This window comes from Seriola lalandi, unplaced genomic scaffold, assembly GCF_002814215.2.
Source record: "Seriola lalandi dorsalis isolate HSWRI2012SDOR001 ecotype SW California unplaced genomic scaffold, Sedor1 jcf7180002054974, whole genome shotgun sequence".
NCBI lineage: Eukaryota > Metazoa > Chordata > Actinopteri > Carangiformes > Carangidae > Seriola > Seriola lalandi.
In genome coordinates, this window is record NW_019525524.1 from 497,968 (window position 1) to 520,483 (window position 22,516).

Sequence of the window (22,516 nt, forward strand, 5' to 3'; positions counted from 1 at the left end):
TGGTCTGTCAAAAAAAAAATTGGGCACATACAGTTGCTGTTATGTCATCAAGGGGCATTTACAGACTGCACTGTTGACAACTTGTTACTTTGTCTCTACATTAACTGACACCTTCAGTTGTCTTTATTAAAGCCATTAAAACACCTGGTGACAAATCTGAAGACAAACCTCAGCTTCTTTCTGTTGTCAGTACTGACCCTTGAGGTCAGGTTTTCCCTCTACAGACTCACCTCTCTATGATGAACACAGCGGCTGAGCCGGCTGACCAGCTGATGCTACAATCTGTTGTCTCAGGTTGTCTCTGACAGTGACTAAATGTCTTTGGGTTTTGGACAGACGACAGAGACATTTACAGACATCAGTGGACTTGGACACTGACCAAGTTTACTTTACTTTTCTGTTTCTGCAGTAAGAAAATCTCCCAGCCTCCTCCTGGTGGTCTGCTCGACTCCATTTCCAACATATTTGGGTATGTAGCTATAAAGTCATCTGGTCTCTGTCTCTGTCTTGGTCTCTGGGGGGTCTGGACTGTCCATGTTGTGATTGACCGCCTGTCTATCTTCCTGTCTGTCTGTCTGTGTCTGTCTGCAGAGTGTCTGAGTGTGTTCAGCCTGGACTCCTCCCACCACACTCCAGGTGAAGGACTGTGTGTGTTCACCTGTGTGTTCACCTGTTCATACTGCCAGTTTTTGATTTACAGGTCACTGACTGGGTGCAGCCATTTTTTTTCTCCAAGTCCATATCAACACAATGCTCACATGTCCGTGTGTGTGTGTGTGTGTGTGTGTGTGTGTGTGTGTGTGAGAGTGAGTGTGTGTGTGTGTGTGAGAGTGAGTGAGTGAGAGAGAGATTGAGTCCGCCTGGTTTTGGACCCTTGAGTTACACTAGAACGGGTCAGTTTGGACATGCGAGTGTTGTATTCAGACAGACTGGGAAAATGTTTAAGGACATTAGTTTTACACAGCTCTGGTCTTTCATAGTTATGTCCAACAGTGAGACATCCTATTTTCCTTAAACTCAACAACAGTGATGGTTCTTTAAAGCATTCTCACTTTCTAGCTGCATCACAGGCCTCTGAATGTGTCTGCATTCTGTTCTGGTTGTAAAGACCAGTGTTAATCCTTCAGTAAGCTCTCCTGTGATTGGCGGACAGCACAGGGAACAGTTCACCTTGTTAACCATGTGACCCGTGTCAGACTCATTCAGCTCTGAATAGAACATCTGCTGACCGTTCATCATTCTGCTGGCAGTGTGAACACAGTGACGTTTGTAGTGAAGTGATTGTTCTTGGCAATAATCCCAAGACTAAATCAATAACCAGTTTTTAAGAGGCTGTAGTTTGGTGTTGTTGTTCCTGCTTTTGTTCTGATTTAACCCCCGTAACAACATGATGTAATTTTCATGGTCCTGTTGATCCTCACGGACCACATCTGGGCCCTCACAGGCCACAGCTGGTACGTCACGATCTGGGCCCTCGAGGTCCACAGCTCTAGCAGTGTAGACAGACGTCTGTGCAGCAGCCACTGACTGTGAATTTAAAAGTATCACAGCTGAAGAACCAGGTATATTTCTCAGCTCAGGTGTTTACAGACCAAACAGTTACTGCAGGTTTAAACTGAGTTATGAGATTCACATTCAGTTCTCTAACAGTGTGAACAAAGAATCACATTGTTCCAATGTTGTGTCTGAACTGAAGTTAGAACCTGTTTGTTTCTTCCTGGGTGAGTTTGACAAACAGAGTATCAGATGTTTGAAAAGTCCATTTCACAGCAGTGATTTACACCTGAGCAGCTCTGTTCTCTGATCAGTACTGATAGGTGAACATTTGAGCCTGGGTTTTAACTTGATAAAATCACAGTTTAATCTGGCTCACACAAACTGTGGTCTGCTGATGTTGGTTCGTTTAACTAAAAACCAGACTAGATTTTAGATTGTAGATTATGAAGTGCAACCCTGTGATCAGCTGATATAGAAGCTCCGACTGTGTTTGTAACCTGAGTTTAAACAAACTGAAGGAGGATTTATCTGGAGCCAGGTGTCATTAGATTCAGGTTTCCTTTGAGACAAACAGTCCTTGAGGACTCAGTGTTGTCAGCTAGAGTTCCCCTCAGTCTGGGACCAGGTCTCACTTTAATCATCCGTTCTCACACTGGACTGCACATGGACTGAAAACTGAAGTGGACTGGGGTCAGATCCAAACATCGCTGGTTGTTTAGTTAGACAGCTGCTGCAGAGCTTCTGATGTGTGCACAGCATGAACCTAGCTGAGTCCAGGTCTTGGTCCATATTAACTGGAGCTTATTGAACATGTCAGTCCTTGCTGGAGAGCTTGTTGAACTTGTCTTGATTTAAACATTAGTGTGTCACACCAACATCAGCTGTCACATCATGAACATTCAGTTTGTTAAAGAGGACCTATAATGGCCATTATTAGTGTTCATTATTTCATTCTTGGTGTCAACTGAAATAGATTTACATGCTTCAATGTTTTGAAACGACATAATTCTGCTTCTGTACATTTTATACTGTACTCTATTCATCCTCTGTATGAAATGCTCTGTCAGAGCTCAGGGTTCTTAAGGCCCCCCTCTCCCCTCTGAAGCTGACCAATTACGGGGCACAAACACAGGGCTCTGATTGGTCAGGTCTGGTCAGTAAATCTTTAAAGAAAAATCTTAGTAAAAAGTTACTGCGCGGTTAAAATATGGATAATTTATCCGAGCTAACGAGGTATAACATGTCAATACTGACAAACATTTAAGCATTTTTATCTTTGCTACTGTGCGTGTTTTCGGAGGCAGTCTTCCTTGCAGTGCGGGCTCACACTATAATGTTCGGAGCAGTGGCAAACCGTAGAAAAAATGAAGTAGATTCCTCCAGGCAATTGAGAACACTGTCTTTTCAGCATAGCTACAAAACTAAAGAAAACTCTTCATTATAAGTACTTAGGTGCCTTGTGTGGGGGCGTGCCAAGCTTGCAGGGGGTGTCCAGCGTGCACATGTGCAGCACCAAGAGAATTATTGATGTCAATAGGACTATGAAGTAATGTCTGGACCCCGGCGTTTCATACAAAGGAGAAATTTGGGTTTTGCCCTGACAGAGTTTCTCCCTATGGTGTAAACTTTGATCCTTGGGATTCTGTAGACCATTGACACGCAGAAAAACCTATAACACACTATAAGAAAGGGAAAACTCAGAAAAGCATAATAGGTCCCCTTTAAGAACTGAGGTTGAACCAAGTGAATAATTAACATGGGACTTCTTTCGCTGATATTTTTTGTATCATATTGAAAGCATTCAGTTACTGAGTGTTTCAGCAGATTGGTTAGTGTAGGTGGTAAACTGTCAAACACATCTGGATATTACATGACATGCTTCTGACAGACATAATTCTTTACATCTGTAGGTACATCTAATCTTCCTCACAAGATGAAGATTTGTTTACCTCCTGAAGAGAAAAGGGAAAACAAGTTTTCTGCTGTGACCTGAGTTGAATGTGTTGTGACCAATGTAGATACTGAGAGTCTGCTCACTGCTCTGCTGCTCCGCTCATTTTCCTGAAGCTTAAAGTGTAATAATGTTGGTGTTAACTGATACGTCAACAGTCGGTCTGTGTGATACGTCAACAGTCAGAGCATGTGACACACATGTATTGATGTATGCAGTTTGTAATCAGACCAGTCCTCTTCAGAGCTGCAGTCATCATTCAGCTCCTACAGATGTTATGGCTGATGTTACCTCCAGATGTCAGAGGCCTGCTCAGTGACCTCTGACATCATGGTCTGTCAGTAACTGTCGGTGACTGTGGTCTCTCTCCCAGCAGGCGTCGAACCGCCAACTCTTTCAGCACTTCACCTGAAAACACAGAGGCCCCGTCAGGAGGGTGTGCAGAGGTTCGAGTCCCGTCCACAGCTCTGCACGTGTTTGTAAGTACCTTAGCTTCTTCACCAGTGGAACAGACATGATGGTTTGACTGGGAGAACAGTTCAGAACGATCAGCTGGGAAACGCATGACCCCTGGACTGGTGTACTGATCCCTGATAACAGAAACAGATTCGTTTTCTGATCAGTATTACTGTGCTGTCAGTGGTTTCATGAATCTCCTTCAACACACATGGACTCCACCCACACACAACCTCCGCCCACACACAACTTACACCCACACACAACTTACACCCACACACAACCTCACACTAAACCTGTAGTCTCATGGAACAGAAACAGCAGAAACGGTAGGGTGCGCTGTTTAGTTCCTGCTGCTGATAGTTGTTGAACTGGGAAAGGTCTGTTCAGTGACGTTGTGTTTCCCAGCTATTAGAACAGGGACTGAACTCAGGTCAAAGGTCAGTGATGAACAGTAAAAGGTCTGATTTCCCACAATCCTCTCCTGCTGCCCTCTGGCTCCCAGCAGCCCCTTTGCTCTTTCTGTTCCCATCATGCTCTAGTGGTGCAGTGGTGGTCCTAGAAGCTGCTGACAGACAGGAAGTCACATCACAGTGTCTATACATAGATCCTATAGGCTCAGTGTGATGGCTGACATCCAACAGAACCAATCAGCAAGGAGCGTCAGGCTGAGGAGGAGGAGGGAGCTGATCTCAAGTTTTCAACCTGAGACCAAGAGAAACTCTTTACTGTGATGTTTTAATACTACCTCAGTGTTAAACTGTGTGTGTGTGTGTGTGTGTGTGTGTGTGTGTGTGTGTGTGTGTGTGTGTGTGTGTGTGTGTGTGTGTTCTCGTTCAGGAAGCCCATGACGGTGAAGTGAATGCAGTGAGGTTCAGCCCTGGCTCTCGTCTCCTGGCTACAGGAGGGATGGACCGCAGGGTGAAGCTGTGGGAGGTTGTTGCAGGTAAAGTCTCCATGACAACAGCGAGCTGTGTTCACACATCGGAAAGTTTTCTTTAGAAAATCACAGCACGTGAAACTGACTCATATAGACCGTCTCATGAATGTAAGGTCGGGTTGCCTACACCTGTAAAACACAGTGTAACATAATCCAGGGATCTCCTTAATGAGACTGTTTCTATCAGTCTGTCAGTCACTGTTGTATGAGACTGACTCAGTTTGAAATGGGTGGACCCTGTCAACTGGAGAGGCCTCAGTGCAGCAGTGTGGGTTTATTAGAGCTCACTGGGTCTCAACACTGGTCTGTGGATTTGATCTGATTCAGTTATATCAAAATTTATCCTGGAACTTAAATTTCTTCAACATTCAACCTGTGAGAAACTCTGTGTAAAGTCACATGATCAGCTGAACTGTAACCTCACCTCCTGGTTATGAAACTTTGTGATGTTGTTACCAAGGATTTCATTTTCCATGTCAACAACATGACACATGGACTCTTTCTTTTAAAACGACACTCACAAAGGCATCATCATTATCCATATTAAAAAATAGATAAATGCAGTGTATATGGTAAATGTACATTCAGAACAAATCAACATGTAAATCCTGCAGCATTGACACAAATCTACATTTCTAGGTTCTGTGTCTTTACATTTGTGCAGAGATTTTCTCGTGGTTCAGGACTATGTTAATAAACATCATGTAACTGGTACAGACAGCCTGTGTCTCAGGTTGTCCTTATGCCTCTGAGCAAACACTTTGACCTCTGACTATTTTTCTGTGTGTGTGTAGGTCACTGTGAGCCTAAAGGAGCTCTGACCGGCAGTAACGCAGGAATCACCAGCATTGAGTTCGACAGCGCTGTGAGTCTGCAGCTGCACTTCGAATGGTTTTACTGTTTATTTGTGTTGTTGTGTTTAGGATGTGTTTATTGTATCATTGTGTCTGTTTTAACACTCCAACCTGTTGCTTTATTATGTTTTTGTACCTATGTCTTCAGGGTTCATACCTGCTCGCTGCCTCTAATGACTTTGCCAGTCGGATCTGGACTGTGGACGACTACAGACTGAGGGTGAGTGTGAACACCTGACTGCTGACCTTTACTACATTCACATGTCCAGGTATGAGCTTGTGGTCAGATCGTCATAACAGGACGTCTTCACTCAACATAAACATGAAGCAGGGTTGCTCTCAGAGTGGTCGGCCACTACAACACTGTGGCGTGGCTACAACTAAACTGGTGACGCTGGAGGAGGTCACTACACACTGGTCAGACCACAGCACCTTCCTCCACTGTGGTAGTGGTTTATTTGTGCTTCTGCTGATCTCATAGTCACAGGATCAACAGGACACAGCATTAATGTCTGTGGACATGCACATTGGAGTGTCATCATGTGTACACACCACAAAATAAAAACATGTAAATCAAGAAAAACAGCCTTCTCATTAAGACTCATTACTTTTAGTCCAGAACAAGTGAGAACCAAAAACAGCACCTGAAGGGTAAATAAATACAAGAACAAGTGAGAACCAACAACACCACCTGAAGGCTAAAGTTTGTAGAAGTTTTCTAAAACCTTTTTCAATAAAAAATATTTCAGATCAGATTAATCATTGATGCCTCTGAAGTGAAGTCCGCTGATCAGAGAGGTGGGAAAAGACTTAGATCAATAATAAACAAGACACCCGAACTTTTCCATAGTCTGCTGTTGATCAGAAAATGTCTGTGTCTGTGTGTGTCTGTGTGTGTGTGTGTGTGTCTGTGTGTGTGTGTGTGTGTGTGTGGTCGTTCAACCAGCGACCATCTGCTGGTCAGTGATGTGATGTAAAAGGTCTGAATCTCAGCTCCTCCCCCTTAGTAACCAGCCGCTGCTCTCTGCCCCCATCATGCTCTAGTGGTGCAAAGGTGGTCACAGCAGCTGCTGACAGAGACAGGACGTCATGTCATAGCGAGTCTATATAAAGATCCAATAGGCTCAGCTTGACTGACATCCAACAGAAACAATCCGCACGGAGTGTCAGGCTGATGGGGTGGGGTTCGAGAGATGATCTCACTCTGCTACTGAGACCAGAGAAAGTGACTGAATGTAAACATTGTCAGACAGAAACCAGCATCAAGTTTTTACATGTTTTCACAAAAGTAACACACCTGTCCTCACACAAAAAACAGATATATATATATATATATAAATAAAAAAAAATTAGGTGAGTAAAACACTAAACTTGTTCTTTAAACTCTGATGATAAAAACATCAGAACATCTCCTGATTTCATCTGTTGGTTTTCTAATAATAATTGACCAGATTACTGGATCAGGAATTTATCAGGAGGCAGAACAATTTGAAATATAAACACAGCTCAATATGATACATGGGTTTATGATGACGACATGTGAATATCAACAGGCAGTATAGGAAGAATATTGGTTTCAGAACAAGTACATAGAGTGTTAGGTGACCTAACCTTAATCAGTAATTCTGATTGCAAAGTGGGAGAGAGATCAGTGAACCAACATAGATGATTGGGAGAGATCAATAGATTTAATTTACCTGCTAGTCAATAGTTGTAACTAGTTTCAGTCTGTGGTTGTCTTTTACTAACGGTCTCGATATTATTGTTGCATGCAGTGACCTGTGACCTCACTGATTTCCTCTGTTTAGACTTGGGGCTTTTATTTTGGAGGCAAGAAGAATTACCTCATGTTCTTTACAGATGGTATCCCAGTGTCACAATCGTGTGTGTGTGTCTGTGTGTCTCCCCTACAGCACACTCTGACAGGTCACAGTGGGAAGGTGCTGTCGGCTCGTTTCCTATTGGACAATGCTCGAATCGTCTCTGGGAGCTATGACAGAACGCTCAAACTGTGGGACCTCCGCAGCAAAGTCTGTACGTGATTGGTTGGTTTGTCTGATGTTTTTTACTGGTTTCTATGGATCCAGTCTGACAGAGCTGACTCTAAGCCTCTCTCACTGACTGTGCAGCAGGGATGGTCTGAGTGACCTCACTTTTGTTACTGTTGACTGCTCAGTCACCTACTGTGTCACCTGTGCAGGTATGAAGACGGTTTTCGCTGGTTCCAGCTGTAACGACATCGTCTGTACGGAGCAGTGCGTCATGAGTGGACACTTTGATAAGAAAGTTCGATTCTGGGACATCAGGTGAGAGTTTCTACATACTGCTGACGAGCGAGGAGAATTACATTCACAGTTTAAATTCAGCCGAAACAACAGGAAACAACTTCTTTACTGTGTATACTAATACACTAAAGGTCCACTTGACTTCTCCCTAGCTTTCAACTGATTGTCTTCGTCGAGATATTGATATTTAATAAATATTTCATAGTAAAATATATGTGGAAAATATAAACGGTAATGATAAAATGTCTTGTCATCGTTTGCAGGCACATGTGGAACGTCTGTCCTGACCTTTGACCCTGTGCTGACACAGATCCTCTCAGTACTGACGGTGTGGTTCTGTCTCTCTCCTGTATGTTGTGTTATTGTGTCATGTTGTGGGTCAGAGCGGAGAGCATAGTGCGGGAGCTGGAGCTGCTGGGCAGAGTGACGTCTCTGGACCTGAACCACGACCGAACCGAGCTGCTCACCTGTTCCAGAGACGACCTGATCAAGATCATTGACCTGCGCACCAACTCTATCAGACAGACATTTAGGTGTGTTCTTCCTGACCTGTCAGTCGTTCAGGTGTGTTCGTCCTGATTTGTCATGTTCCAGCAAGTGGATCCTCTCAGATCACACCTGCCCATGTGTCGTCCTCCTGCAGGGAAACATTCAGTCTGAGACCTTGATATAAGACAGTGATGGTCAGTCTATTTAACGAGCCAATGAGGTGTGGTTCAGGTGTACTAACTGTGTGTTTGTGTGTGCAGTGCTCAGGGCTTCAAGTGTGGAGCTGACTGGACCAGAGTGACCTTCAGGTGGGTTCAGCACTCAACACTGAGACACTTAAACTGTCTACCTTTTTAAATGCTGACTGTGGAGTCTGGAACTGAACTCAAGTGACACGTCACTGACCTCTGTTTGCTTTCAGCCCGGACGGCTGCTACTTGGCTGGAGGATCCGCTGATGGAGCTCTGTATATCTGGAACGTCCTGACGGGGAAAGTGGACAAAACTCTTGACCGGAACCACAAGTAAGAAAAAAACTAATTCCAGAACAGTCTGCTATTACCACACAGAACACAACAGGGAGTCACAGGGGGAATTAATGAGTTCACATGCTAAGAAATGTAAATAATAGGGACCTGCTCTATATTTCCTTGAGGTTCAGGAAACTCAACATAAAGGACGAGAACAGTTTGTGAACTCTGACCTCTGTACACATCTCATTCTAAAACAGCTGTTTGAATTCACTTCTGTCAGTAGACTAAAGAATCAGCAGGTTGAGTCTTTTAAACTGATGATGTGATAGTTCTTTACTGAAGAGGTACAGTCCTATCCATCCATCCATCCATCCATCCATCCATCCTCGGCTGTAGATCTGTTCAGTTCTGTTTATGTTTAAACCTGAGAGAATTCAGCCCTGATCTGCCCCCAGTGTTTAATCCTCCAGGTGCACACAGGTAAGTATATGAACCGTGATGCTTGTACGGTGTATCAGTGCTTAATGATGGTGTCTGTTTTTAACTAAACTTAAAGGCTGGAAATGAAACAATTGTTGAATCTGTCCTCTTCTGTCTGCAGCTCTGCTATCAACTCAGTGTCCTGGTCCCCTTCAGGAGCCTACGTGGCCAGTGTGGAGAAGGGCAGCAAGGCCATCCTGTGGTCCGACATGTGATTGGCTGAACTGTGTTCCAGCTGGACACCAATGGAGACAGAGACTCTGTCCAGTGAGAGGATGGTTTATCAGCAGCTGGATGATGAAATGTTTGGAGCTTGCAGCTGTGGACAGATGTGTCAGTCAGAAGAAATGAGACACTGAGAGCTGCTGCTCTCCTGTCTGCCTTCATGTTGAACATAAAAACGGCTTGAATCACATGTTTACCTGTTCTCTATTTGGGTTCAGACATTTTAAGGTTCTTCAGTGTTTTACTTCTCTGACAGTGAGAAACAAACTGCCCTTACACAGTTTACTGAGACACAAACGTCATCCTGCTGATGTGAAAGAGGATTCAAATAAAGTCTTCTGTAACAGCTGATGGTGAGCAGGATGTCTGCAGTTAAAACACAGAGGAAAACATTTCACCTGACCCATCCTCACCAGTGTGTGTGTGTGTGTGTGTGTGTGTCTGTGTCTGTGTGTTTGATGCAGAAAAACACTAACCTGTCCAGCAGGTGTCAGACATCTTCAGCTGCTGGAGCTCAGTGACAGAGGAGTGTGTTCATTCAGCAGGTACAGAATTTAATTCATCTCCTGCAGCACTTTGATGAAGAAAACCACTGAGATGTTCAGAGTAGAAAAGGTGAAAATAAAGACATGTATGTGCTTCACTTGTCCACATTCATTCGGCTCATTGCTTCTACCCCACCCACCCTTATTTGTTTTACATTGTTTAGTTTTAACTGACTTTCCTTTCTTTACCACCTCCTCCCAAGAGACGTCAGAATTGCCCTGAGGTTGAAATGTTTGTCTCAGACACATTAATGAGACCAGACCAGCTTTTATCTGTAGAGATCAGGGAGATTCTGATCAGACCCCCCCCCCCCCCTCCTGCGCTGAGGTGTGTAAACTGCGGATATCAGCAGACAGACTGCTGAGTCTGACTAATGGGAACTTATCAGCTCAGCAGAGACTGTCTTCCTTCTGATCATGTGATAGAACGGTCACATGTCAGAATACCACCAGCAACAACCAGAGAGGAGACGATGGCTGCGGTTGAAAAGTCAGAATAATCTCTCTAACCTCTTCTCCTTGACGGAAAACATGAGGTAAAGGAGAATTTATAAGGACTTAGAAAAGGACAATCATGATGCGGGAATCTGACTGCACTCACACTTTTTTTTTTTTGACTAACTTTATAACACATGGATGATAAATCCTCCTTTACTAACCACAAAATAAAGCAAACAGGATTGATATGTTGAAATAAAACAACATGAAAGGAAATTACAAATTGAGAAAGATGAGATATTAAAATAATTAAATGAAAGTAAAGAACTGAGCAAGTGATCAAAATAAGTTATATTCACACATATGTGTATGGTTTCCTCACATATGTGCTTTTGACATTTTTAAGCATTTAAGTAGAGAAAATTGCTCTGCCGAAGGAAATATGAAAGGAAGCACTGAAGCTCCTTTACTCAGCTCTTCTACGTCCAGCTCATTTCACTGAGTTAGGAACCTTCCTTAGAAAACAATACTTGTGTGCAGCCAGAAGTAACAGTTTAACTGAAGAGAAGATGAGAAGTGAAGCATATCACATTTTCACACAAAGGGAATGGAAATGGGATAAAGTGAAAGTAAAGCAGTGGAAGTGATGGAAAGGCTCAGCAGTATCTGCCTTTCAAAACATCTGCCACAAAGAGCAGAACAGTTGGTCTTTATATTGTAATCATGATTCCCATGTTTAATTTACTGCTGACATGAACAACATGAGTGATGAAATCATGTGACTAAGAGCAACGAGGTCAAAGGACTGCGCTGCATTAGTGTTATCTTAGTTTATTTCAGTGGGAAAATGACATTAATTGAAAAGTCAACATTGTAAAGATATGGTTTAGCCTTTTTCATTGGCCCATGGAGCAGATGTCTACATCTGTGGAGAGCTGTAGCTATGAACTGTGTGTCTGTCATGAGGACTGTCGCCTGTAGGGGGCACTGACACAGCTGAGGACTGTTAGTTTTCCTCAGGATTTTATAGTAAAGTCACTGATTCCTGACATTCATCCCAGAGTAAAAAAAAAACTCAACTCAACGTCCACTTACCTGCTTATTTGCTTTTGACAGTATCACATGGTCTTCATCTGCAGATGTAGTGGCTTAGTTGTCAACTGTAGATGTAACTTCCACTGTGACTGTACAGACTTTCCATGAATATGACTTGCTGTTGTAAACTGAGCTTCACAGTTCTAGTAGAGGACCTGGTTTCACACATTTTTCCAGTCTCTGCATTTCCTTGGAAACGTGACTCTGCAGCTCAGAGACCAGAGGGAGGGTTTAGTGTCAGACATCTTTCAGTTCTCATCGTGTTTTACATGTCCACAGTGAAACTGCAGTACAGTCTGAGATCGTCCTACTCGTGTGTCTTGCTGCAGGATTATCTTTGTGTGTGTGTGTGTGTTAAGTCAGTAATTACCAGCATGCTGACCAGGCTGTGTGTGTGTAGATTATAAATGCAGCTCAGTCAGTCTGATCAGCTGAAACCTGCTGCTTCTGAACATCATCATCGCTCCTGCAACAGGTCAGTCTCTGTTTTCTGTCTGACAAATATTAAAGGAGCAGTTCGCATTTTTATCAAGTCTGTCTTGAAATAACACGCATGCTCACACAGTGGGTCAGAAGTGGTCTCAGACTTTTAGACCACCTGTAGGTACATTTAGCTCCGGATCATTCTGGCCTTGCTGCATTGATGAAGATTTTGTTTTCATAAAACTGTCCAGAGTTGGTCGGTTAATGAAACACACTGATGTGAACTTGATAATGAGAAACCACATGAGTTCATGTCTGAATAATTGTGTGCTGCAGGTCCTGATAACCATGAGTCCTAAACACGTTGTCTTCAAGAAAGTTTCCCGTGACAAGTCGGTGAGTCCAGCAGAAACAGTCTGTGTGGTGGACTGGGAGTCCACCTTCTTGTTCCACATTATTACTGAGTGATGCTGAATCTTTTTATCAACCCAACAACATGTTGTATTTACTGCTTTAAACTCCCATATTCTCCAGATCACAACAGCTGGATTATTTTCTTGATAAACTTTGCAAAACAGTTGAACTACTCAAGTCATTTATTTTATCTTTATTTATTTTTCACTGATGTCATTTTATGTCTTTTGCGAACATACAGTGTGTGTTGTTACGTGCACGTGGACTACACATTACGCATGTTTAGAGGATCTGGTAACAGCCAAACCAAAAACTGGGAAAGGTCTTCAGGTAGTGACAGTGTTGAAAACTGAGCAGAAGATTCTGGTTCAGGTCCCAGACCAGCAGAATAAAACAGATGTTTCTACCACTGAAGTACCTTTGAGCCGGGCACCACACCTTCTCTGACCCCCTCCTCCCTCCCCAGGTGGCCGTCTACATGGCCAAGAGAGACTTTGTGGATCACTGTGACTTTGTGGATCCAGTTGGTGAGTTCTGACAGAAACAAACTGAACATGAAAATCCTCCTGAAGATGGAGATCAGTTTTACTCTGGCTGTGGGAGGGATCTGCGATTAGTTCATTAGCTGACAACACGTCAGTCAGTCAGACCTGGAGCTGCTGGACGGTGTTTTTTTCTCTTTGTAATGAAGATAGGTTAATAGTTTCCCCTGCTTCCAGCCTTTATGCTAAGCTAGGCTAACAGTTTCCCCCTCCTTCCAGCCTTTATGCTAAGCTAGGCTAACAGTTTCCCCCTCCTTCCAGCCTTTATCCTAAGCTAGGCTAACAGTTTCCCCCTCCTTCCAGCCTTTATGCTAAGCTAGGCTAACAGTTACCCTGTCAGTTTTTGTTTCTGATAATGTGGTTCATTTAGTTTATAAAGTGAAACCAGAGCCCTAAATTCAAATCAACAAACGTGGGTTTTGTAAGGTCGCCCTGAGAGCTCAACGCACTGCAACAAAACACATGAAAATAGACAAAACACAAACAACTTCAGAAAACGGCTTCATCAACTTGACAACACATGTGCTGCAAATACTCACAGCACATGCAAATACACAAACGCATTGCAAGTAGCACAGATGACAACAGAAGTATTTCCAGGGGATGCTAAAAAGTTATTTACCTGATTGGAACGCACTTGTTCAATTCTTTGTGACTTTTAAAGTTAAAAGAATTGAACAAGTGTGTTTTCATCTGTGCTACTTGCAGCACATTTCTGTATTTGCGTGTGTTTTCCTTAGTTGCAGAGCATTGAGTGTTGTAATGTTTCTTTAAATGTGATGGTGTGAATCTTGGGAACAGTAGATGCGGTTCCAGCTGAAGACAGATGTTGTGATCAGGCCTCTACAGTGTCTCTTTATTTTTCTTCAGATGGAGTGATCGTGATCGACCCGGTGCAGCTCAAAGGAAAGAAAGGTCAGTGTGTTTTGACCTTTGACCTGCCTTTATTCTCTGCTGAAGCATCCTGATCTGTTGTGTAGCTTGAAGCACTTTTACCTTCACTCATCTGTCAGACGCTTCTGTCCAAATAGACTTACAGTGAGCGACATCACTGAAGCTTCAGTGCAGTAGGAGACCTTGGTCTAAGGACTAAGTACTACATGTGTTAAATAAATGAAGGAGCTCAGGTAAAGAAGTGCAGGTAAAGAGATAGTTATACGTGTTGGGGTGTTAGAGGTGTTAGGAGAGGAGGTGACCTCCTACAACAACATGATGAAGACCTCAAAGTGACCTTGTCTATAAAAACTGAAAAGAGGAGTCATGTCTAGTCTAGGTTTTTAGGTCAATTACATTCTCATAGATAAATTTTTTACAAACTGACCCTTTAATCTGCAGGGTTAATGTTGCTGTTCTGTCAGCAGATTAATTACTTCATCTGTCATTGTGTGCAGATGATGCACAACTTCATTTCTTCAGACCAAAGTTGATCCCCTGGTTTAACCCTCCAGCTTATCTTACTCTTTCACTTTGGTCATCATCGTGTCTTTGTCCTGTGACGTCCAGGCTCGGCTCTGACTCCTTCTCCTCATGGTCAGATTTTTAAAAAATAACTACATCATGGTTTTAGATCCTCATTCTAATTATTAAATTACTGTGAGCTCAACAAAACATAGACTCTCATACTATTAGAGCGTTTAGGTTCAACTGGTTTCTGTACATTCAGGATCCTCTACTGTCATCAGACAACCTGAACTTTCAGATGATACAAATTATTTGTGGACATTTAGATTGTGAATTGTGAAAGCAGAAAGAATGACCCGTGTTCATCCACAGTTACATCAGCTGTGTGTGGGGAGTTGATGAGGAGGCTGAACCATCCTCACTTTAACACAGTAAACAAACAGAAACATCAGATCTCCATCATGTTCTCCACATGGTTTCATCATCTGGGCTTTGACTCTATTAATGAGCTTATCTTCTTCTTCTGTGGTCTAATGGCAGCGACTGGAGAATCAGCTCCACCAGCTGCTCATCTCCATCAACCAGTTGACTCATGTTCGCAGTAGAGCTGGAATGATTAGTTTATCAGACATTGGAAGGAGTTTCTCTTTGTTCTTGTCTTTAAACACAAACACTCATGAAAGCGAATAAACTACTAAAACAAAAAGATTGTTTTATCAACCGGGTCTTTCAAGAGAAAAGTAGTGTGTGGAGAGGGTTGTCACAGTAGGGATAAACAGAGTCTGAGATTTGTGGTGGTGCACACCTTAATAAGACCCCTTCATGTGTCTGTAGTGTACGTGATACTGTCGTGCACGTTTCGGTACGGCCGTCAGGACATGGATGTGATGGGGGTGGCCTTCAGGAGGGACCTGTTCCTGGTGACCCGGCAGGTTTACCCCGAGCTGCAGGACAAGGAGAAACTGACTCACACCAAGGTCCAGCAGAAACTGCTGCGGAAGCTGGGAGACAACGCCTTCCCCTTCTTCTTCGAGGTGAGGAACTCAACATCAGGACACGCATCTGTCATGGCAGCCCAGACATTCAGCTCCTTCTGAGGGACTGCAGGGAGTGTAGTTGGTATCCTGTTCAGATGCTGGACCACCTTAAGTGATTCCCTTCATCATAAAGGAGCAGTTGTTCTCATCTGGGCTTCTGACCTGGTCTGTGAGACACCCTGCCAAGGAAACTCCTGCCAAAGCTCAAAACCACCTATCCATACAACCTCCATCAGTTCCCCTTCAGACTCAGCTCCATCCTGAGTCGACCTCATGCAAGCAGGGCACGGTCAGCAAAATGCCCCAACACTATCAATGAGTATTTTAATAGATGTTTATGTTTGTGTCTCAGTTTCCAGACAACCTGCCGTGTTCTGTGGCTCTGCAGCCTGGACCATCTGATGTGGGGAAGGTAACTTGTCTTCATTTTCAGTCTGTCTAAAGCATCAGCTGTGTCAAATCAAAGCTTTATCACTTCCAGTGAGAGACTGAGGTACTGCTGCAGTTTCAGACCCAACATTTTCTGACAACGTCATTACATCTTCTTGGAAACTAAAGTTCCAGTTTCAAGGTGCTCATGTTCTCCTTTACCTCGTGGCTCCAGTTAAAAGAGCTTTGAGTGAAGAACCTTTGTCATTGCCTCAGCATAGTTAAATATGAGCATCATTAGACATCAGGTCTCTCCACAGACAGTTCAACCTTGCTCAGTAAAACCTTGAACAACCTCAGATCCAGAACCTGGATACTGATGTGAAAGACCTGTTCTGGGTCCTCCAGATAACTGGGGTGTTTCATGTCTGTTTGTGACAGAAATGTGCGGTGGAATTTGAGGTGAAAGCTTTCTGTGGTGAAAGCCAGGATGAGAAGATTGACAAAGAGTGAGTCAAGAGAAGAGTCGAGCATTATTAAATGAATCCAAGTCAAAAGTTTAAAGGAGTCAGTTTGTGTTAATTCATGAATGTTATCTTCTCTGCAGGAGCTCAGTTCGTCTCAGCATCCGTAAGATCCAGTTCAGTCCAGAGAACAGTAAACTGGTTCCAGTTGCAGATACCACCTTTGAGTTCCTGATGTCTGAGAAACCTCTGCACATCAAGCTGAGTCTGTCCAAAGAGGTGAGACTGTCCTCAGATCAGTCAGTTTATCAGTAAAATAAGCTCCATCACATGGCTGCTGTTACCAGTCTGCAGACCACAAAACCAGCTCCACTGACTCAGACCGGTAACCCTGAATCCTTCACAGCAGCTTCATGGTGGCTGGATCAGAGACCACTGTGGTCTAAGACCCAGATCATCCACAGGTGGAGTCAGTTAAACAGTCAGTCTCTAAACCTGCTGAACTCAGGCTGAAATACCTGTCTGTCTATATCTCGTGTGTACCTGTCTGTCTGTACCTGTGTGTACCGGCCTGTACTTCTTGTTACCTGTCTGCCTGTCTCACCTGTGTCACCTGTCTGCAGACGTTTTACCACGGTGAGCCGATAAAAGCCAACGTTGAGATTACCAACTCATCCAGCAGGAACATCAAAGACATCAGTGTGTCAGGTAAGGTCATACGTGTTGTTTTCTGAGACGTGTGTTCAGTGGTGTCACATGAGTGCTCATACAGGTTACACCTGAGAATATTATGTTCCCTTTGATAAGCATGTTTTCTGTGTGTTTAGTGGAGCAGGTGACCAACATTGTTCTTTACTCAAATGACAAATACGTGAAGTCAGTGGCCAAAGAGGAGACGGAGTGAGTCTGATGCCTATTTTTGAAATTTTTGCAGTAAACACATCATACCCTGCTGACCATAGCGCACACACACACACACACACACACACACACACACACCACACACACACACACACACACACACACACACACACTGTCTGTTTGTGTTTATTCTGAAAAAAGAATTTAAAATAAAACAGGAAACTTGACAGAAAATGTAACTTAAGGACACTGAGCAGAAGTGAAGTGTGTTAGTGAAAATGTAATGTGTGTGTGTGTGTGTGTGTGTGTGTGTGTGTGTGTGTGTGTGTGTGTGTGTCTGCAGTGACTCAGTTCCCTCTGGTACCACTCTGAAGAAGGACTATACCCTACACCCTGTGCTGGCCCACAACAAAGACAGGAGAGGACTCGCTCTGGACGGACGACTCAAACATGAGGACACAAACCTGGCTTCATCCAGCATGTGAGACACACACACACACAGACATACACTGAGACAACCAGAGACACTCTGATCTGATGACGATTAAATTAATCTGACAGAAATTTCTCTGTCTCGTTGTCTCTCCGTCTTTCTCTTTGTCTCTCTGTCTCTGTCTCAGTGTGAAGCAGGAGGTCCTGAAGGAGGTCCAGGGGATACTAGTCTCCTATAAGGTGGTGGTTCGGATGATGGCGACTGGGTGAGTCCGTAGCAGTCGGTCAGTGTAAACACAGTCAATGATGTGACGTTCCCTCAGCTGCTTTGGTTGTATGTTAATGGTCTCAGTGAGAGGTCAGAGGTCACAGGTTCAGCTGCTGTTCTTCAGAAGAGTCTCAGTGACAGGAATCTGTAGGTTCACAGCAAACATGAGCGCAGTAATAATAATAATAATAATAATGATAATATTTTTTATTAATAGGTGCCTTTCAAGGCACTCAGGGACATCTTACAATACACAGTAAAAGGATAAAGGTGAGATGGGATTTGAAAACAGGAAGAGGATCAATTTTTACGGGTGTCTTGTGGAAGAGAGCTCCAGAGTCGAGGGGCAACATGGCTGAAGGCTCTAAACCCAAGGTGGTGAGACAGGCAGGAGGTACAGAGAGATACTGGAGGAGGAAGAACAAAGAGGACAGGCAGGTGTGCAGCTGTGGAGTAGATCAGAGTGATACGGCAGTGCTACGTTGTGAAGTGACTAAAAGTGAGAAGCAGAATCTTGCAGTCAATATGGTTTTTAACAGGAAGCCAGTGCAGTTGCTGGAGAACAGGAGTAATATGTTCTATTGAAGGGTTTCTGGTAATGATTCGAGCTGCTGCATTCTGAACCAGTTGGAGTTTATGGAGGAGTTTGAGTTTGTGGGATCTCTTGCTCCTAAGACCAGAAAGGACAGAGTTACAGTAATCAATGTGAGATGTGACTAAGAAATGTACAAGAATAGCAGTGCTGTGGGCAGCACAGGGCGTCTGTCCATGTTTCCCGTATCTAAATCTGCCACTGAATAGAAGGGGGCCTAAGACAGAGCCTTGGGGAACACTGGTGGAACCAAATTCTTTTAATTTAAACCAGGTATGAGGGGTGCTAGTGATGCCAATGGATGATAGCCTGTCTAGAAGAATATTATGAGAATTGTATCAAAGGCTGAGCTCAGATCAAGCAGCACAAGTATGGTTAACAGCCCAGAATCAGCTGCTTTCAGCAGGTCATTGGTGATTTTGACCAAGGTTGTCTCTGTGCTATGAAGTGGGCGAAATCCAGACTGAAATTGTTGGAACAGATGATTATTGGTATACATTTACATCTTTACCTCACTATGCCATCAGTGTGAGTTCACTCAGTAGATGTCTGTTCAGCAATACAACCGTAGAAACATTTTAATCAAATGAAATTATTTCAAACTAACTGTTCAAAGAGTCTGAAACTTTCTTTTCTTTTCTTTTCTTTTCTCTGTATCTGGTGACAACAGGACCATTGGATCCAGGTACATCTGTCTGTTGCTCCTGTCTGTCTGTCTGTCTGTCTGTCTGTCTGTCTGTCTATCTGTCTGTCTGTCTGTCTGTCTGTCTATCTGTCTATCTGTCTATCTGTCTGTCTATCTATTTCTGTGTGGAAATGTCTCAATCATGTGTGTGTGTGTGTGTGTGTGTGTGTGTCTTACAGTGAAGTGTCTCTGGAGGTTCCTTTCAGACTGATGCATCCTAAACCTGAACCAGGTACACCTCACCCTTATTAAGGCTGTGTTCAGGTCCTGTGAGAGTTTTTACAATCAGCAGTTTTCAACTTCATCACACATCAACCACCAAGTCAGGAGGACAGTTTACATCGTGACATCATTCATCGTCCTCCTCTCCTTTCACTTCAAAATGTCCAATCAGAAGCTGACCTGGGTCTGCTTTTACAGCTAAACAGGAATATTCTAATTTGCTGTCACTGCTAATGTGTTCAAGGACAGTTTGCCATCAAAGAACTTGTTGTCTTCTGATGCTGGAGAGTCCTTGAATGCATTAGTAAGATGAGACTATAAACATTCACAGGTTACGTGTGTGTGTGTGTGTGTGTGTGTGTGTGTGTGTGTGTGTGTGTGTGTGTGTGTGTGTGTGTGTGTGTTAAGCAGCTTGTTGTGTATTGCTGACAGCAGTTTATCATCTAAACAAAGAGCTGCGTCAAATCCAAAAGATTAACATCCACATAACTGCTGATCAATACAGATTATCTACACACACACACACACACACACACACACACACACACACACACACAAACACGCTCTTGCCTTAAGTGAGACACCAGTGTGTGTGTGTGGAGACACACTCATCACTCTCCAGATATGAAAAGATCACTGAATAGTATTAGATATTTCCAGGCTGAGACATCAGTCAGATTTTATTAATAGAAAATCTGTAATTGATCCGGATCAATAACCTGTTTTCTATCTCTCCATCACTTTTGCTCACATCCTGTGTGAACTGTGTCTTCAGCCAAGGAGGGGTAAGGTCACTTTTACTTTACTGCCAGTGTTTGACTCCAGACTAGATTCCTGTTTGTCTGTGGGTCAGATTTTCAGATCAGCAGGGGGCAGTATAATTCTTTATTCAGTCATTATCACCTGGCAACAGGCTTTAACAAATAACAAGTCATTTGTCATGTGGAAAAAAACAAGAGCATCAACCATGATCCTCACAAACACTGAACCTACTTTACTGTTTGTTAGGGTCATGGTTTAAGGTTTTACACCTGCTACTTACAACTGGAGGTCTGACTGTGAAGACACTGTTTCATACATCAGTCGATTGTTCGTAACTGTATGAAAAGAAAATACTCAGCTACAGTACAAGTAACTCAAACACGCTGTCTGTCCTCAGTACAGTACTGGGTAAATGTACTCTGTTACTTAGCAGCATTTTGTTTTAACTGAAATGCGTCACTGAGCATAAAAGCGTGTGTGTGTGCGCGTGTGTGCGCGTGTGTTTGTGTGTGTGTGTGTGTGTGTGTGTGCGTGTGTGTGTGTGTGTGTGTGTGAAGCTGTGTTAGAAAACTCTAAGTAAAGTCTTGTGTTAGAGCTTTAGCCTGTCTGTTGATAAGAGTGATTAATGAGCTGTCTGTCTCTTTGTCTCGCTCTCTGTCTGTCTCTCTGCCTATGTGTCTCTCTGCCTGTCTGTCTCTCTTCCCCTCTGTCTGTCTCACTGCCTGGCTGTCTCTCTGTTTGTTTGTCTGTCTCTCTGGCTGTGTGTCTCTCTGCCTGTCTGTCTCTCTCTCTCTTTGTCTGTTTGGCTGTGTGTCTCTCTGGCTGTCTGTCTCTCTCTCTCTCTGTCTGTTTGTCTGTGTGTCTCTCTGCCTGTCTGTCTCTCTGTGCCACAGTGAATCAGACGACATGGTCTTTGAGGAGTTTAAACGAGCCTACCTGAAGGGTGTGGTCTACGGAGACGACGATGAATCTCCCACCGAGGCCTGAAACCTCCACCGCTCAGACCCTGTCCCTGCTGTCCCTGCTGTCCATCGCTGTCCAGAGCTGAAGACAAACACAGTTTAGTCCAAAGACTTGATGGTTTGTAATGTTAGCAAGGTTTCCTCTAGCACTCCCCTCAGTTAAATCGTCAGGATGATGTTTGATATGTCATAGTGTGACTGTAGTGCAGTCTGCCTGTAGGGGGCACTGTGGTGCCGTGGGACGCACCAGTCATGTTTTACATACAACATCAGAGAGAGACACACAGTGTGGTATCCTGTTTCTGTTCAGAACCACAGGGTCTCTGATGTTCAGCTTCCATCCAGAACAGAAACCCCAGTCCTGGTCCTGGTCCTGTCCTGGTCTGTCACTCATATTCACCGACTGTTAAAGCAACATGTCACTGACCAAACTGTGTCTGACCTGAGGCTCTAGCTCCATCACAGCATGTTGATATGAAGCAAACAGAGCAGGGAGTCTCTGATTGACAGAAATGATTCGGATGTCTAGTTCCTTTACTGTTAATGATCCCTGTGGTGAAGTAACTGCTGCAGTAGAACAACAGTGTAAATGATCCTGTTTTTTCCAGTCAATCTGTTGACCTCATTCTGACCTGAAAACAGAGTAGTGGGTAGAACAGATGTGAAGGACTCTGTAGTGAAACCCATTTTTACTTTCTTTACAACAGTATTTGATTGTGTCTCCATTTATTACAGAGGTCACAGGTCAACAGAAGAAGTTTGTCTAGTTTAAACTGATAGTAATCAGCTTCCTCTCTGAGAATAAAACAAACTCTGTTGTAGAGAAATGTGTGTTTTCTTTGTTTCAGAGATTGAAACAAACTAAATGTCATATTAATAACTATTAATTAAAATGTACTACCAGTTTCAACATCATGTGTTTTTCTGTGTATTATAAATGTGTTTGTTTTGGTAGAAGAATCCATGACTTCCTTTCATGTCAGTGTAAATCTGAAAAAGCCAGACTGTAAGTCTATGTCTGACTGAGTGTGACCGAGTCTGAGTGTAAAGCACGGTTGCATCTAGTACTGATGGGTTGTGTAATATTTGATTCTTCCTTGGTCAGAATGAAAACACTGGCAATCCAGGAGCTGAACTCAACAAACTGTCTTTCTTGTACCACCAGCAAGAATGAACAGCAGTCTTTGTGTGTATGTGTGTAATTTCTGGAATAATGAAATAAGACAGTAGTGGAATGTACAAATATGTATAAAACAAAATTATAGGGATAAAGAAGATATTAAATATACTTATACTAGCTAGCTCACCGCTACATGCTTACATCAATGTGAAAAGAGTGTAAAGAACCCATGCTG

General features: G+C 43.4%; 2 protein-coding genes and 2 non-coding genes across 8 annotated transcripts in view; all 4 read left to right on the top strand.

The window, feature by feature from the left end:
• atg16l1 (ATG16 autophagy related 16-like 1 (S. cerevisiae)) overlaps window positions 1–10,292 on the top strand; it is a 19,600-nt gene extending 9,308 nt beyond the window's left edge. The window contains exons 10-21 of one of the 3 annotated variants that reach the window (XM_023396265.2): window positions 410–469; window positions 592–636; window positions 3,825–3,927; window positions 4,745–4,850; window positions 5,639–5,709; window positions 5,847–5,918; window positions 7,612–7,732; window positions 7,899–8,004; window positions 8,367–8,516; window positions 8,733–8,780; window positions 8,894–8,995; window positions 9,546–10,292. In XM_023396265.2, the coding sequence (XP_023252033.1) occupies window positions 410–469; window positions 592–636; window positions 3,825–3,927; window positions 4,745–4,850; window positions 5,639–5,709; window positions 5,847–5,918; window positions 7,612–7,732; window positions 7,899–8,004; window positions 8,367–8,516; window positions 8,733–8,780; window positions 8,894–8,995; window positions 9,546–9,639 (1,078 nt within the window). In that variant the 3' untranslated portion in view covers window positions 9,640–10,292. Of the gene's footprint in view, window positions 1–409; window positions 470–591; window positions 637–3,821; window positions 3,928–4,744; window positions 4,851–5,638; window positions 5,710–5,846; window positions 5,919–7,611; window positions 7,733–7,898; window positions 8,005–8,366; window positions 8,517–8,732; window positions 8,781–8,893; window positions 8,996–9,545 lie in introns of all 3 variants that reach the window. The other 2 variants (XM_023396266.2, XM_023396267.2) reach the window with 2 other exon arrangements.
• On the top strand, window positions 4,344–4,617 carry LOC111646706 (small Cajal body-specific RNA 6). The gene has a single exon (XR_002759973.1).
• On the top strand, window positions 6,657–6,916 carry LOC111646708 (small Cajal body-specific RNA 6). The gene has a single exon (XR_002759975.1).
• A 119-nt stretch (window positions 10,293–10,411) lies between the features above and the next one.
• On the top strand, window positions 10,412–22,071 carry LOC111646705 (S-arrestin-like). Of its 3 annotated transcripts, none has more exons than XM_087171077.1 (15): window positions 10,412–12,202; window positions 12,487–12,546; window positions 13,031–13,091; window positions 13,977–14,021; window positions 15,342–15,541; window positions 15,897–15,956; window positions 16,355–16,422; window positions 16,521–16,656; window positions 17,001–17,085; window positions 17,205–17,277; window positions 17,582–17,719; window positions 17,859–17,936; window positions 19,201–19,215; window positions 19,395–19,447; window positions 21,093–22,071. In XM_087171077.1, exons 2-15 carry the CDS (start codon window positions 12,499–12,501, stop codon window positions 21,137–21,139), a joined length of 1,107 nt encoding a protein of 368 aa, XP_087027203.1. In that variant the 5' UTR covers window positions 10,412–12,202; window positions 12,487–12,498; the 3' UTR covers window positions 21,140–22,071. The 3 variants fall into 3 exon arrangements, with proteins under 3 accessions (XP_087027203.1, XP_023252038.1, XP_087027202.1); XM_023396270.2 differs by lacking the exon at window positions 10,412–12,202 and adding an exon at window positions 20,213–20,222 and having other exon boundaries at window positions 12,233–12,546; XM_087171076.1 differs by lacking the exon at window positions 10,412–12,202 and having other exon boundaries at window positions 12,234–12,546.
• Window positions 22,072–22,516: the final 445 nt, after the last annotated feature.